At 48.1% G+C, this 14,933-nt stretch overlaps 1 protein-coding gene across 1 annotated transcript; it reads right to left on the bottom strand.

Moving 5' to 3' along the window:
* Positions 1-1,637: 1,637 nt before the first annotated feature.
* LOC125720745 (catenin alpha-2-like) lies at positions 1,638-14,927 on the bottom strand. Its single transcript, XM_048996551.1, has 4 exons — positions 14,580-14,927; positions 13,865-13,970; positions 10,784-10,918; positions 1,638-2,824 (listed from the first exon to the last, which is right to left on the bottom strand). The coding sequence occupies exons 1-4, from the start codon at positions 14,867-14,869 to the stop codon at positions 2,537-2,539; spliced, it is 819 nt and encodes a 272-aa protein (XP_048852508.1). The 5' UTR covers positions 14,870-14,927; the 3' UTR covers positions 1,638-2,536.
* Between the last annotated feature and the right edge of the window lie 6 nt (positions 14,928-14,933).

Genomic DNA, 14,933 nt, shown 5'->3' with positions numbered 1-14,933 from the left:
TTTTGCTCATTAAGCCACGGGATGAATTGAAATCTGTCGTCGTGCTTAAGTTTGTGACCCTTCTACAAACCTGCTGCTGCAATCCAAAGGTTTTTTTTATACGTGATACTACATACAAAGGAATATAACCTGCTTATACATCATCGATTAATTAGGGACTGTGAATGTGATATACAGGCAGTCCTCGGGTTAAGAAAGCCTCACTTGCAGTCAGCTCATACTTACAAACGAACTGCCATAAAGCCTATTTAAGTACAATGGTTCATCAGCTAGTGGTAGAGTACAGTACCGTATGTACTTAACTTATTACTGTATAAAAATAATTATTATGGGCTGTATAATTATTTTCATGACTAACCTACGAGTCGACTTAAAGACACAATGGATCTTGTTCGTAACCCGGCGACTGCCTGCACTTCAGATCAGTATTTATGGCATTTTACTTGATTTCTAAATGAATTCTATTGGCTTTAAGTCACTGTACTTGCAAAAGAGTACTAATTAGTTTAAAAAATGCCAGTGTCTTTTCTAATCATTATTTAGCAAAAACAATACATTATACTGTATTACAGTTTAATGTTCAATAAATAAGCACTTCATTTGCTTTTCATTTGCTTATACCATAAATTCCATAAAAAAATTAAATTCTTGAGTTGTTCTTTCACATAATGCAATGGGAAATGGATGTCCGATATGCGTCGTATCGTTATGTCGAGCTTTTTAGGCACGTATCTGCAACCTTTTGAGGACCCCCCCCGCCCCCCCCTGCCCTCGGAGTTCGTACGCTCTGCACACACAGAATCCCGTACTCAGCATGTCTGCATTGGGCAGAAGACACTCCGTGGGAGAAGCTGAGAAACCGTGACCCAAAGCATCAGGTCAATAAACAACCAGTGACCTGCGTCCGTCTCCACACTGCATTATATTGCCCTTGTTAGTAATATTGCACTTTTGCACTTTACCACCACTGTGGTTATTTGTACGCCCCTTTCCACACTGCATCACCTACTTATTGCTTATTTATTGTGTGCTTGTTCTTATATTGCACTGTCTTGTCACAGCACTGTCTGGCCTTTTATTGCGCTGATGTTACTCCTATCCTCCCGCCCCCCCTCCCCTGCAACTGTGCTTGAAGCTTGAATCTTACCCAGTACTGATCCAAGCCAAGTCTCACCTCCGCCACACCCCTCCCCCCCCAGGCAGTGGCAAAGTGAAGCTGGCGGGCAAGTCGGCACCCCCCCAGAAGCTGCCACACTAAGTGGCAGCCTATGTCACCTACAGGACTGACCGGCCCTGCTCTTCACCAGTTTCACACTCAAATGCTGGACAGTTTGGTTTGGTTTAATTTTCCATGCTGTCCATCGGATTGGCCGCCGCTCTGGAGCTTAGCGGCGAACTCCAAAACCTCAGGAATAATCCGCAGAGGGCATGGATGACCTCTACGGACAAACACACGTATCTCCATACTAATTATGGCCTCTCCTAGCCAAGGTGATTCCACAGGTTTTGGTGGACAGATTCGCTAGTGGAAGTCTAAACTTGCAGCACATCTCCAAATGTTATATCGGTGCCGACGTGGATTCGTATGTGTGAGATTGGGTCGTGCGCCATGAACAACATCAACCTGAGTCCACCGATTTGACAGAGCATGTAGAATTGAAGAGTTTATTGGAGAATGGAGAACATGAGAAGATGAAAACATGGACAGCATTAACCTCCAAGCAATCCACAGGAGTATTGAATCCTCTCCACATCTAAATTAAACAACATCCTAACCCTATGTCCAACCAGGCCGAAACAGTTAGTGGCATTATAGTTAAATAAATACATTTTAAAAATGGTGTAGATGGAATCCTGTGCTTTATGGGCCACGTGGGTTATCAGAAACGAGTCATACGCTAATGTTACGTTCTGGGTATATTAACCATGAGCATCATTGAATCACTACAAGTAACAACCAAATAAAAAAATACCGATACTGAACAAATCTAAGCGGCCTCGTTAGATGGAGAGGGAGAGAAGCTGATGGAACATCCATAAAACCAGCAACAGCTGACATCAAGGTTTTCATTTGGTTAATTTGATATATGATTTTCGTAAACCATTCATACACACATCCAGCCAAATTATTATTATAATCATTATTACTATCATTATAGTCAATCACTTTACGTGTTACTGTTATGTCACAAGATTCAGCGACGCTCAGAGATACCTGACAGTTTTGATTTCCCATTGAACATCACGTTTTTCCATCGTTGTTTGTTGTCTGTGATCAGGTGCCTATTCTGGGGGGGTCACTGGGGCAATCTAACATGACTAATGGCAAATCTCAACCCCCCCCCCCCCCACAATCCGGACTCCCCACATCGACACTGGCGTCCCAATCCTAGCTAGCTATCGTAGAGACATACGGACATGGAGGCGCCTCTCTGCCGAACCTCGATCAACAAATGACCCGGAAAGAAAACAGAAAGGAAAGATCAGAAGGAATCCGAGGGAGCGGTTTGGGCGGCCGGTACGGCGTGGCGGGGGCCTAGAAGGAGTCCATGGCCTTGAACTCGCTCAGGGCCTGCACGGGTGAGATGTGCTTCTTCTGCGAGCCGCGGCGCACCCGCATCTGGCACTCCTCGGGCTTCTCCCTCTTCACCAGCGGCTTCTTCTCCGGCACCTTCATCCGCCACGACACCACGGGCGAGTTTACGGCGGCCGTGCCGTACACCTTCTGGTACTTGGTCGACGCCACGTAGGACGCCTTGACCGTCAGCACCACCGCGTTCATCAGGTTCTTGGCGGCCTGAATCAGGGAGGTGGCGCTGTCAAGCTGGGGGGGGGACAAGACAAAATTAGAGATGAGCGTCACGAGCCGGATCGTTATTATCCGCTAATGCGCTAACGGCTCATTACTTAATAATAGTAGCAGTAGTATTAAGCAGTAATATTGCTGTTAGTGCTACTATTATTAGTGACATTAATAATAAAAACAACTGTAATTATTATTTCGCTTATCCATATTATTCTTCAAGGTAATAATGTATTAATGGTCCTGAGAATTAATATTTATAACGATAAGAAAGAGAAGAACATGAATGAATTAAAAAAAATAAAAAATTCCCAAAGCCCCGTTTAGTTTCTGTCGCCTTTTTATTTGTTGGTCATTCAGACTCAAACTTAATTGTGTTTCCTGGTCTCGCCTCTCCTGGATCCCCGGTTAACTGTCCACAGAACCTTGAACCCACCTCCCTGGGGGGTTTTACTAGTCTCCCACTAACTGCCGTGGTCTGAAAGCAGTCAGCTCAGCTTGGCCACCTGCTGCTTTGCGGCCTTCTTCTGGCGCACCTTTCGAGGGCTCTGTTACTAAGACGAAAGGGTGAAATGTCACGCTCGTCACACAGAGGTTTCCGCACAGCTGTAATTAACACGTACGCCGGTCCTCTGTGTCCTCGCCTGCCTCCCCCTCTCGCTCTTGTTTCCGGACATTCCCCGGCGGGGGCCTGTACCCCGAGTCAGCTGGACGACATAATAGACTCCAGCTCCAGATGGTGAGCGGGAAGAAGAAAGCCCATCTCCCTCGAGGAAATCCAAGGACTCGGTAATCAAAATCAAATAAGCGACAGCGAATCCCAACCGGAACGCGGGAGGACATTAATGATACAATGGCGCCGGGCGGAAAGGAGGGGACCGCGCCGGGCCGGGGTCCAATTACAGAAGCTGGGATCCCTCGTTAATCCCGGGGCCGCCTGTTTGGTAGTGATGCCAATTTAACAAGCTGGGGGGAGTCCCTGGATTCCTGAGGCCACCAGTGACTCCGTGAATGCCTTGTCCCCTCTCGACCAACACGGATGGGGCCCCCACAGAATAGGCCCCATGAACACCGCCCTGCCAACAGGCTTTCTGCCTGTGTTTGTCTCGCTGGGGGGATACTCAGAAGCAAAAGAAAAACAAAGTGAGGTGGGGGGGGGGGGGGCTTCTAGGTATTTTTAATAGGTTCTGCCAGGTGCCGCAGACTCGGAAGTCGGCGGATCTGAATCTGACAGCCGCTTCACACTCGAGCGCTGATTGTAACCCCCAGGAAAACACACTCGCTGCACTAATTGAAAGCACGCGCCAAGGGAGAGGTTATCATTCATCAAACCCAGGTCGTATGGGCGAGATATCGGCGGGTGTGGGGGGGAAAAAACCCCTTTGAGGACACGTATTAGCGCGGTGGAAACGCGAGACAGCAAACTTCTAACTGAAATCTATTTGAAATACAGACATAGTTTGAAGCTCTCTCGTTGCTGTGCCCCCCCCAGCTGAGTAACGATGTTCATCGGGGGGGCATGATTTCATCTTTGTATGATGAAAGCACATGGAACAGCCCCCCCCCCCCCCCCCCGCCCCTCCATGAAGATAGACACACAATGCCGGAAACCTCTGAATCAAACACGACACATCACAGCATGTCGTACGCACTTCTACGCGCAACATTTTACACCTCTACAGCATTTTCTGTCAAATCCCAATGATCCATGTTTACCCCAAAAAACAGATGGGGGATAACTCGTCAGAAGCCAGCCGGTCAAACGACGTTTACAAAGGGAGATGGACAAACGGAGATCTCTGGGTTCACCCAAAGGCTGTCTGTCTGCTGTCTCAGATTTGTGTAACTTTCAAAAAACAGACAGTTTTGTGCTATATCTGCTTAGAGGATGAAGCATAAAGCACATGACAGGCTGTGCTCAAAACGCCACGATCTGAGGAGGTAACAGATGACGGAGAAAGTGCCAGTTCATCACGAACACACACAAGCGGGCAAATTACAGACCCCAAATAATCTGAGCCATATGTCTACTGACCATGGGAGTGTACCCACGTGAACAACCATATGATCATGCGGAGAGCATGCACACATCCCGAGCTGGGGCAGGAATCGAACCCCTAACCCTGGACATGTGAGGTCACAGTGCTGAAGCACCTGCCTGCCTCATTCTTATAAGGGTAAATATATCATTAGCCGACAAGCCACTGGAGAAACGTGGTGAAAACCGTGATCTTTGTGCAAGAGACACACGTTGTTCTCGATGCGCCGTGGAGCTTCAGGGAAAGCGTTTCCTAGGAGATGTGTGGAGAAGGTGCTTCGGCTCCTCACTGGCGGGGCTGCCGCATCTCAGACGTCAATAACCCGCTAACCGCTGTCCCAGGATGGACGTACCGCGGTTCGGAATGGCACCACAGCATGGACTACCTGAGCTGGAGTCCTGGTTTGGTTCCATGGAGGGGTGACATCATGAGTGTGACTTATGAACTGTAACATCGTGGGTGCAGCCTTCAATCTGCCCCCCCCTACACAGGGCCGCATGGAGACTCATCAATGGTGTTGGGCTTTGACCTTGACCACAGACTTTTAGCAAGTAAACTCACTATTTCTTTTGTTTTTTTAATGTTAGCATAGGGGGTGGGCTGGGCAGCCAGCTGACCTTGGGCCCCCAGAGGTTTTTTCCCCCTGCTTTTCTCTCCTCTGTTGTCAAATGACACTCTTTCTTTCACATTGTTGTCTTCCCTTTTCCCCGTTTTTGTAATATTCTGTCTTAATGATGTTACAGTGCATCACAGCACACCCATGTAAAGCGCCTGGGCTGACTCAGTTGTGAAAGGCGCTATATAAAACTAAATTTCATTTAATTCAATTGAAAATCATTGTAGGATGAAGGGAGACTGAGAGAGTAACGGACGCGAGGAGCCAGGTATGGGAATGAAGCAGTGCTGATTGTGGAATATTCTAGAAACCAGCAAACCATATCCCACCCGCCAGTCATATGACTGGCCACACCATTATGAAGTACACAGAGAGCACGCTGTCACTTTATATGGGGGGTAAGACATGCGAGCAAAGTACTGTGTAAGACCAGTTATCTGTGAGGCGGCACTGTAGCAGGGCACACCACATAATACTGATCTGGTATACTATGGTTTGGTATACTTCAGTGAGATATACACTGTAGCAGGGCACACCACATAATACTGATCTGGTATACTATGGTTTGGTATACTTCAGTGAGATATACACTGTAGCAGGGCACACCACATAATACTGATCTGGTATACTATGGTTTGGTATACTTCAGTGAGATATACACTGTAGCAAGGCACACCACATAATACTGATCTGGTATACTATAGTTTGGTATACTTTAGTGAGATATGCACTGTAGCAGGGTACACCACATAATACTGATCTGGTATACTATAGTTTGGTATACTTTAGTGTGATATGCACTGTAGCAGGGCACACCACATAATACTGTTCTGGTATACTATGGTTTGGTATACTTCAGTGAGATATGCACTGTAGCAGGGCACACCACATAATACTGTTCTGGTATACTATGGTTTGGTATACTTTAGTGTGATATGCACTGTATCAGGGTACACCACATAATACTGTTCTGGTATACTATGGTTTGGTATACTTTAGTGTGATATGCACTGAAGTGGCGGTGAAGAAAGAAGCAGCTCACCAGCCACAACATCTTTTAAAAGAGGAGATTTTCTGTATAAACACGGTAAAAAGACACTGGTGGTGTGGCGGAACTTTTTGCAGGTTAAAGTCCGACACGTTTATTAAACATAAGGATATGCCAAATTCATACTGATTACTGAGTTTTGGGGGTCATGAAATGACTTATTAATATTTTAGGTGGACTACTAATCTGCTTAAATTGTGGGTGTAAGTAAATGTCCGTATTGTACCGAAAAGCTTGCATCCAGACAAATGTGCTTATGGCATTTACATGATATAATATCGATGCGATATCGCCCAGCCCTACTCTGATGCCAGCTGGGAGGAGCCTTCTCTGGGCACAGGGATTGGTTAGCGTGTCTTTCCGAAGATCACCGCATGGAACATCCTGTAGTGCGCTCTTTCACTGGTAATCATGCTCGTCAAGAGCACAGCACTGTGGGTTAGAAGAATATGAGTGGCGTTCCCGACAAGACTGGGGGGCTCGGGTGGGGGGGGGGGGCTCCTTGCATAATCATGAGCACGATTTGTGTGCCCTGAATGCGTCTTTGGTTCTGCTCTTGTTCGTCTTCCCTCCCCTCACCTCAGAACGGGCTGGACGTTTGTTATCGAGGCTGGGGGATGGGCCTGCTGTCCACACGGCTCTTATTTCAATCACAAACTCACCACAAGCATACCTAAAAAATAAAAAATTAATTTGAAAAGAAAAAAATCCTCTCTCTATCAGGCATACAAAGCGTCATAATAAATTCACATCATGGTAATAAATTCACATCAACCTGCTTTTCCCCCCAGTCATCAAGCTTTTTGTTTATAATTTAGTCTTTGCTCATAGCCCAGGCATGTTCGGAATAACATTACCGGCATTTTCTTTCTCTCGCTTTCCACATGTTGTAATCAATCTAGAAATAAAATCATTTGTAACCACTTTTAAATCGCTCTGCGTGGCACCAAGTCGCCATCAGCATCACTCTTTAGACGCAGACGGATTGTTCGCCAGGATCTAACGTCATGAAGAACGACAATCACATGACATGGAAAAAAAAAACACATGCAAAAATGTGTATTTATCCCCAAATGCTCCTCCAGTGGCGGCATGGTGGTGCAGTGGTTAGCACTGGGGGTGGCATGGTGGTGCAGTGGTTAGCACTGGGGGGTGGCATGGTGGTGCAGTGGTTAGCACTGTTGCCTCACACCTCTGGGACCCGGGTTCGAATCTCCGCCTGGGTCACATGTGTGTGGAGTTTGCATGTTCTCCCCATGACGTCGTGGGGTTTCCTCCAGGTACTCCGGTTTCCCCCCACAGTCCAAAAACATGCTGAGGCTAATTGGAGTCGCTAAATTGCCCGTAGGAGTGCATGTGTGAGTGAATGGTATGTGAGTGTGCCCTGCGATGGGCTGGCCCCCCATCTTGGGTTGTTCCCTGCCTCGTGCCCATTGCTTCTGGGATAGGCTCCGGACCCCCCGCGACCCAGTAGGATAAGCGGTTTGGTAAATGGATGGATGGATGCTCTTCCAGTCACAAAAGAATCTCAGCAAAGCAAGAAATCTCAGAAATGCACAAGCGCTAAATCGAGCTGTTAAAAAATTATAAGAATAATCATAAAAATAGTGTGGCACGCTCACGTTGATGGTGGATGGAGGCTTCCTATGTGTCAGACCAGGAAGAGGATGCCAACGTAGACGCACACTGGAGCACACGCGCATAAAGAAGTAGTCACATGTCACAGCAAGGCCGCCCATGTGTCAACCTGCTATGATTTCAGACATGAGCAGGATGCAGGTCTACGAGCCCAGAGAATGCCACCCTCCTCCACCAGACATACATCCATCTATCCTGTCCCAGACACCTTCACCTGTTAAGAATATCCATTAGGCATCTTGCTAAATCTCAGAAGTCACATGGTCAGTAGAGCGCTCACGTCCAGACAGGTGTGGCCCTACCTGTCTTTACTAGGAGAATTGGGGATTAAGCGGGCAGATATCGCCCTGAACTGACTTGAAGGACCCCAAAACAGCGAGTATGTAGAAGGAGCTTTTTGTAACGGAAATGGTACCCGTAGCAGAGACGGCTTTCAGCGGTTTGGCAGTGGAGTCGTAGAGGGGACATTGTTTGGCGGCTCGGCAGCCATGAAGCCGTAGGAGAGACGGCGGTTTGGTGGCTGAGTGGTCGTAAACCCGTAGTGGAGATGGCGTTCGGCCTCAGAGATGCATCTGAAAGCAGGTGCCTCACTGTACAGGATAATCACCCAGGGTGCTTGTTAAGATCTGGTGGAACTGTAACCGAAGTTTGAACAAAAGATGCTTTGAAGTTTTAAAGAAAATGAGACAGGGAGGGAAGGCGAAGCTGTGATTGGTGGGGGGGGGGGCGGGGGTACAGGTTTTGACTCACTCGGCATTCTCGCCACGCTCCCACCTCCTCTCCAGCCTCCCGCCAGAGCCAAACAATGACCCCCCCGGCCAGGGAAACCCAGTGCTCCTCATGATAGCTCCGCTCTGTTGACCAGAGGAACACGTCCTCAATAAGCCCCCTGCTGGTCACACATATGATTTATATATAGAGGGTGGCGGCAGCTTATGGTATTTCGGAGATGGCTGACTGGGGAGGGGGACTGCCAGAAGCTCAGAGCCACAGTGTCACCACCCCCCTCTCGGTCACCTGTTTGTGATTCGGCCTGATAGGAGGGGGGCACGGCTGCCTGAGGGAATTGCGGCGAGCTGTGAGGTGGGCTGACACCATGGCCTGGGGGCCACGGTTACTGCAGGGGCCCATTCTGGGTCGGGGGGGCAGACAGCCATCTGACTTGGACTCTCAGGGCTGAAAATCCCACTCCGGTTAAGGGGGGGGGGGGTGTGGGGACAGGGAGGGGCTCCACAGACAGCCAGTCGAGTCCTACGTCCAGCCATTTAAAGCCAAAAGTGGTGTGTGAGATGGCATCAAGCAGGTCGTGTGCCTAAATGATGGCGTTAACGATATTCTCAGCAGGACCCCATTCCAGAACATGCTAGGGATTTCACCACCAACCTGTCCACGCCCCCCCCCCCCGGTGCCTGGCAAGGTCACGGCCATCCTTAACTACTGTTATAAACGACGTGTCCTTTCACGTTAGCGGTGGTGGAAAATGCCTCGACGGATCTTGTCAATATGCCCCAGCTCGTAGCACCGGGGACGTTTACTGCTGTCGGACCCTGCTGAAGGTCGAGGTCACGCCCGTTTACACAAAAACGGTCGTCACAGCCGAAGCAAACCACTTGGTACCACAGAAGCTAAACAGCAGCTAACGGTGAGAAGCTAAGTCACGCTATTAAAGTTACACTTCAGTTAAAGTGCAACTGAACAGTTAAGTCAATGATTTTCTTTAAGAACTGATCAGCCTCGAAAGATGGGACTCAGATGTAACAACCTTACTGTGTGTCTCAAATATACTCATCATGCAAGGGTATTTGTGAGGATATGAATATTTTAGTTTCATTTTAAGTGGCTAAGTCCGACTATGAGGCTTTAAGGATGGAGGAGTTCAGAGAATAGCCTTGTGTGACCTTTACTGTTCGTTCAATGATGTACTGGTCAGCGGCCTTGATCCACCCCCCCCAGCTTCCGGCCCCCCTAGAGGCTCAAACACACATCGATCCCTCGCTACTCCTACGCCGCCTGTCAATGAAGATTACCAGTCACGCTCTCTGGAGTCTGAGGCAAGATTACTGGCTCTCCTCTTCCCCAGCACTGATTAACCTGCCTGCGGTATGTACTGGGGGTGGGGGGAGGGAGTTGTAAGACACGGGGGCTTGTGAAAAGGCTGCTTCAATCTTGGAACATAGTTAACTCACCGGGGTGGGTATCTCAGCATTGGTAATGTCTACTTTTCCTGGTTCTTGACATCGCCGTCTGTCGGCTCATCCCGACAGTTATTGGAAGCGTGACATTTTAACTTAACCAAGTCCACCCCTCAGCGGTGTATCATCATTTACAGACTGTATATATAGCTCCCCCCCCCGTTTTTTGTATGACCCCGCATGGCACTTTTGTCCACCTGACAAACGCAGGAAACCAGAACTGGGAGGTTTCACGCCTAGCAAGACGCGCACATATGGGCACTGCTGCCTGTTACTGCTGGCTACCCACGATGCCAATTCCAGGGTGTCACCTGAGGTCTTGTCAGCTTCATAGCTTCTCATGCCCGACTAGCAGAGTGATGCAAACACCCGTGGAATCCCATCTAGCTTCCGGGTAGGACCACATCCCCGACACCCTCCATCCCGGGGTGGTACGCGCCAACTTACCCCCGAGACGATGAGCTCTCCCCCGAGGTTCTGCACCTCAGCCTTTACTTTGCTGCAGATGTTCAGCTGGTGACAGTAGAGGGCAATCCGTTGCAGGTATGCCAGCAGGTCTTGTTTACAGGCCGAGTCGGGGCACTAGAAAAAGGAAGAAGAGCTGTTCATTAAATTATTCTTTAATTAACTGCTAATTATCAGCCCTTCCTACATTCCTACATACATGCTAAACAGGTTGTAGTCTTTAGCATTCAAAATGACCTTTAAATAAGGCAACACCATGGTGTGAATTTGGCATCAGCACTGCTTAGGGCAGCGAGGATGCAGAGAGTGTAGACCAAAGATCTGTTTGGGGGCCATCTGTTAAAATCAGCAATTTACGTACATCTGTGGATGTGGTGTGATGTTTCAAGCACCACGTTTAGAAGATGTGACTCTGAATGGAGTGATGGGGGGCACCGAGGGTGTCGCTCAGAGCGGGTGGGATGTGAGCCAGGCTCCGCTCCACATCACAATGAGGCTGGCGGAGCGTAAGAAGGGCGGGGGCCCTTCCTGAGTCAGCGGACAGCTTTCGGATCAGCATGTCGCCCTCAGACCACCGTGGCTAAACCCAAGATCCTCAGACAGCAGCCCCCGCAATTATGGAAAAAGCCCACTGCCGTAAAAACACTTTTTATGGCTTTTTAATACCGCCATAAAAACAAGCACGCCAATAAATAGAAAAGGAGAACAAATCAATATAGAAGTGAAAAGAATCTTGAGACCCTTTGTTCCACCATAGGGTGGATGAAACGTACCACTGGGGTAATGAAATCTGACCATGAAATTCAATTAAACTCCACAAAGTTACACCTCTTTTTTACTCTGTAATATTTTAGATGGGGTTCCATGTTAACTGTATGGAGTGAGGCATTATGGGAAATGAAGTCCCGAGACAGGCTGCCATTTTGCCCAGCGCTTCCTGAACTGTGCCGGCCTCCTACAGCTTTCACCTGCAGCGCCACTCAGACTGCAGAAACAGAACAGCTGTCGTTGCAGTATTCGTGCAGCCCTGGGTGCCAAATGCGTCTTTTCTCCCCGTTCGATCAGATGACGGCTCTGTTTGTCTGATGGTCTACGAGCTTCTCCTTCAGTCACGGTTGACCTGACTGCCGCAGAGAAAGTTAAACAAAACTCAGCACAAAGTCCAGGCCCCGTAAGGAACAGTGCAGGCCACCGTGTAATCCTTGCGGAGTGTGGAGACCACTGCTCGTACACAGTTTTGGACTCTTGAGAGACAGAGTGTTTCTGTTTAGAAGCTGTACTTTCTGCCTATGACGCCAAGCTGTCACACCTGATTGGTTTGTTTGACGCTTCGATACTGAGGTGCCTTATCAAGGCTAAGAGACAGAGTGTGTTTACCATGCATAAAGGAGGTATCCGCCCCACCTCCACTCCGGCTCCCCTCGTTAACCTCCTTGTTACAAAACCTAAAGCTGCACTTCAACATTAGTTTTCATTTTTTAATTGAGTAAAAATATTACTTGGCTGTAGCTTAAAGTCGTCACTCATTCTGTGGTTCCTCTGCCTTGTGATGAGTAATATGATTACTGATGAGCGGCCAGCTCCACATTTACTTTAATACATTAATTTCCGTAAACATAGAGACTTGGCACACCAACAAACATGTCCGACAGATTCCTGTATACACTCTGCACTATAATACAGGCTATCTGACCCTCCAAAGGACACAATCTGCTTTGTTTTACTTGAGGAATGTCTCTGGTAAGAACAACAAGGTTTGTCATGGCTCAGTGCTCTATGATTTCACATGGACAGGGACAGGAATCTCAACGCTTCTCAGTCAAGAACAAGGTCTTAACTCTTCACATTTGACAACAATAACTCAACCCTTCTTGAAAAAGAAAAATAATCCAACCAATATAACCAATATAACCTCAGCTCTTTTTAATCAAGAATAAGAAGTAAACTCTTCACAACCAAGAACAAGATCTTGGCTCTTCTCTGATGGATTCTGTTTCTGATGGCAAGAATGATACGGAAATGATTCCAGAAGCTATAAGATGAGGAATCACCTCAACACCCATAGGACTTTGTTTACCAACAACCTCTCTTTTCCTTGTGTTTGTTCGATTCTTTGCATGCAAGATGAAGTCAGTGGTGGCCTTCGTTCTGCACCTGCAGGACAGGATTTAATGAGCTGAATTTGCTCAGGAATGAGATGCCTAAGCCCTCCCCCTGCATGAGCTCGCAGTGTGCATGTGAGCTCGTCAAACGCAGCACGGGGAAGCAGAAGGACGTGAATATTCAACTCAAGGAATCCGTTAACGCTTGAATTAAGAATGGCAAGCCACCTGTTCAATTCATTAAAGCAACTGTTGATTCTGTTCGGGGCCCGCTGCTTTGCACTGCATCAGATTCCCACTCAAGCGATTCTGCGCTATTCCACGAATACGGTTGAGTAGCTTCATGGCCCAGTGTGGTGGGAGTGTGTGTGTGCATGTGCTGTGTGTGTCTGTCCCTGTTTCTTTCCTCTCGTTTTTCTCACTTCCTGCTTGATACCAAATTTCTCATTACTCAAAACCGGCAGGCTAATTTCAATATCAAACGAACTGCCTTGCTCGCAAGAAGAAAAACAAAACAACAACAAGCCAGGTCCTAATGAATCGATACCTCTGCGAATGGACATGATACTTGACTTATTAAATGTTGATGAAGCAAACAGGCTCCCCTTTGCAGATGGACACATCATGGCCGTTATCGCCACACACATCTCCCTCTTTTATTCAAGGGGCCAACTTGATTGACTACATATTGAAAGAGGCCCATCAGCACATCGCAAAGGTACTCATCTGATTATGAATGCAGTGCCTCAGAGGGCCTAATTATGTTAAAGATGGGCCCTATTTGAACTTGGGTTTGCAGTTCCTGAGCGGATTGTGAGGAGCTGGGTAGCCTGTTTTCACATTGCTGCGGTGCCTAGACCTTCGTAAAAATGTAAACAAACAAGCAAAGAAAAATCAGGCATGGGTAACCCGGCTCTCCTGGAGTGCCTTTGGAGCCCATGCGCGTAATAGGGACCTTTACCTGGTCAGCGACGGCACGGGCCAGTTTGTCCATCCTGGAGCCCGCCTCTGCGATCTTCTTGGCAGCATTGATCACGTCGGAGGAGTTCTTCAACGGACCTTTGCCCCTGTTACAGCAGCCCAGGAATTAAACCAATAGTTGGTGACCTTTGTTTGCCAAGGATGAAGGGGTGACCTTTCATCAGCGACACTAAGACCCTATTACAAGATCCTATGGCATAGTGCCAGCACCTAACCACATGACACAATTTATTTTCCCATCACCTTAGCGACGCCCAATTATGGCCGATGATTGATTTGGCGTTACACTCGACAGAACTATCTAAGAAAATGTGCAGTGGGTAACATTTTTGCCTTGGTCTTTCTCAGTCCGGTATAGAACATCCCGGAACACACAGCCAATAGCGCATAAACCAACAAGCTGGCTGTCCTTGACTGACCAGCATTTACATATCTGTCAAGGTAATTGGTGTGTACAGGCAATTTGCAGGAAAGGTCCATGTTCTGAAGACGAGGTAGTTATAGATCTAATAAATTGAACATCAAAGTTTGGAAACAGACAGGAAGTCAGAAGCGGGAGGCAAGATTGGAGCAGCAGACGGAGGTGGCTTGCAAGTAGATCAACACGAGGCCACCTTGGTGAATAATTTGAGCAGGTTGTCAGGAGCAGTCACAGCGATGACACAGATTTTCCCTGCTCACTGCAGCCTGCGTACCTGGTGAAATCAGTCATCTCCATCATGATCATGCACATCTGCTTGGCCAGCACGATGATGTCGTTGCCGTTGTCGTCCCATTTGGCCACCTCGGCATCCAGCTTGCATTTCTCCTGCCGGAAGCTCTCCACCTGCTCGGCGATCTTGGCCTTCTCCTCTTGAGGCAGCTGGGCCATGATGGCCTGGGATGGAGGGGAAGAGAGCGGGGGGTGCACAGGAGGAGAGGGAGGGGAGGGAGAAGGCGTGGAGGAAAAAGTGCAGCACGGATGGGAGGAAAGAGAGGGTGGCATAGAGGAAAGGATGGGGAGAAAGAGAGTGGTGTATAGAGGAAAAAAAGGAGAGTAGGAGAAAGGC

The sequence above is a fragment of the Brienomyrus brachyistius genome, chromosome 25 (assembly GCF_023856365.1).
Source record: "Brienomyrus brachyistius isolate T26 chromosome 25, BBRACH_0.4, whole genome shotgun sequence".
NCBI lineage: Eukaryota > Metazoa > Chordata > Actinopteri > Osteoglossiformes > Mormyridae > Brienomyrus > Brienomyrus brachyistius.
The sequence above is the reverse complement of the archived record's forward strand: the minus strand, read 5'-3'. Positions and strand labels throughout refer to the sequence as shown.

Coding starts and splice junctions, on each gene's coding strand:
- LOC125720745 (XM_048996551.1), bottom strand. CDS start 14,869: ATGCCACCCTCTCTTTCCTCCCATCCGTGCTGCACTTTTTCCTCCACG. Junction 13,971..14,579: donor GAGATGACTGATTTCACCAG/GTACGCAGGCTG, acceptor CTGCTGTAACAG/GGGCAAAGGTCCGTTGAAGA. Junction 2,825..10,783: donor GAGAGCTCATCGTCTCGGGG/GTAAGTTGGCGC, acceptor TCCCCCCCCCAG/CTTGACAGCGCCACCTCCCT.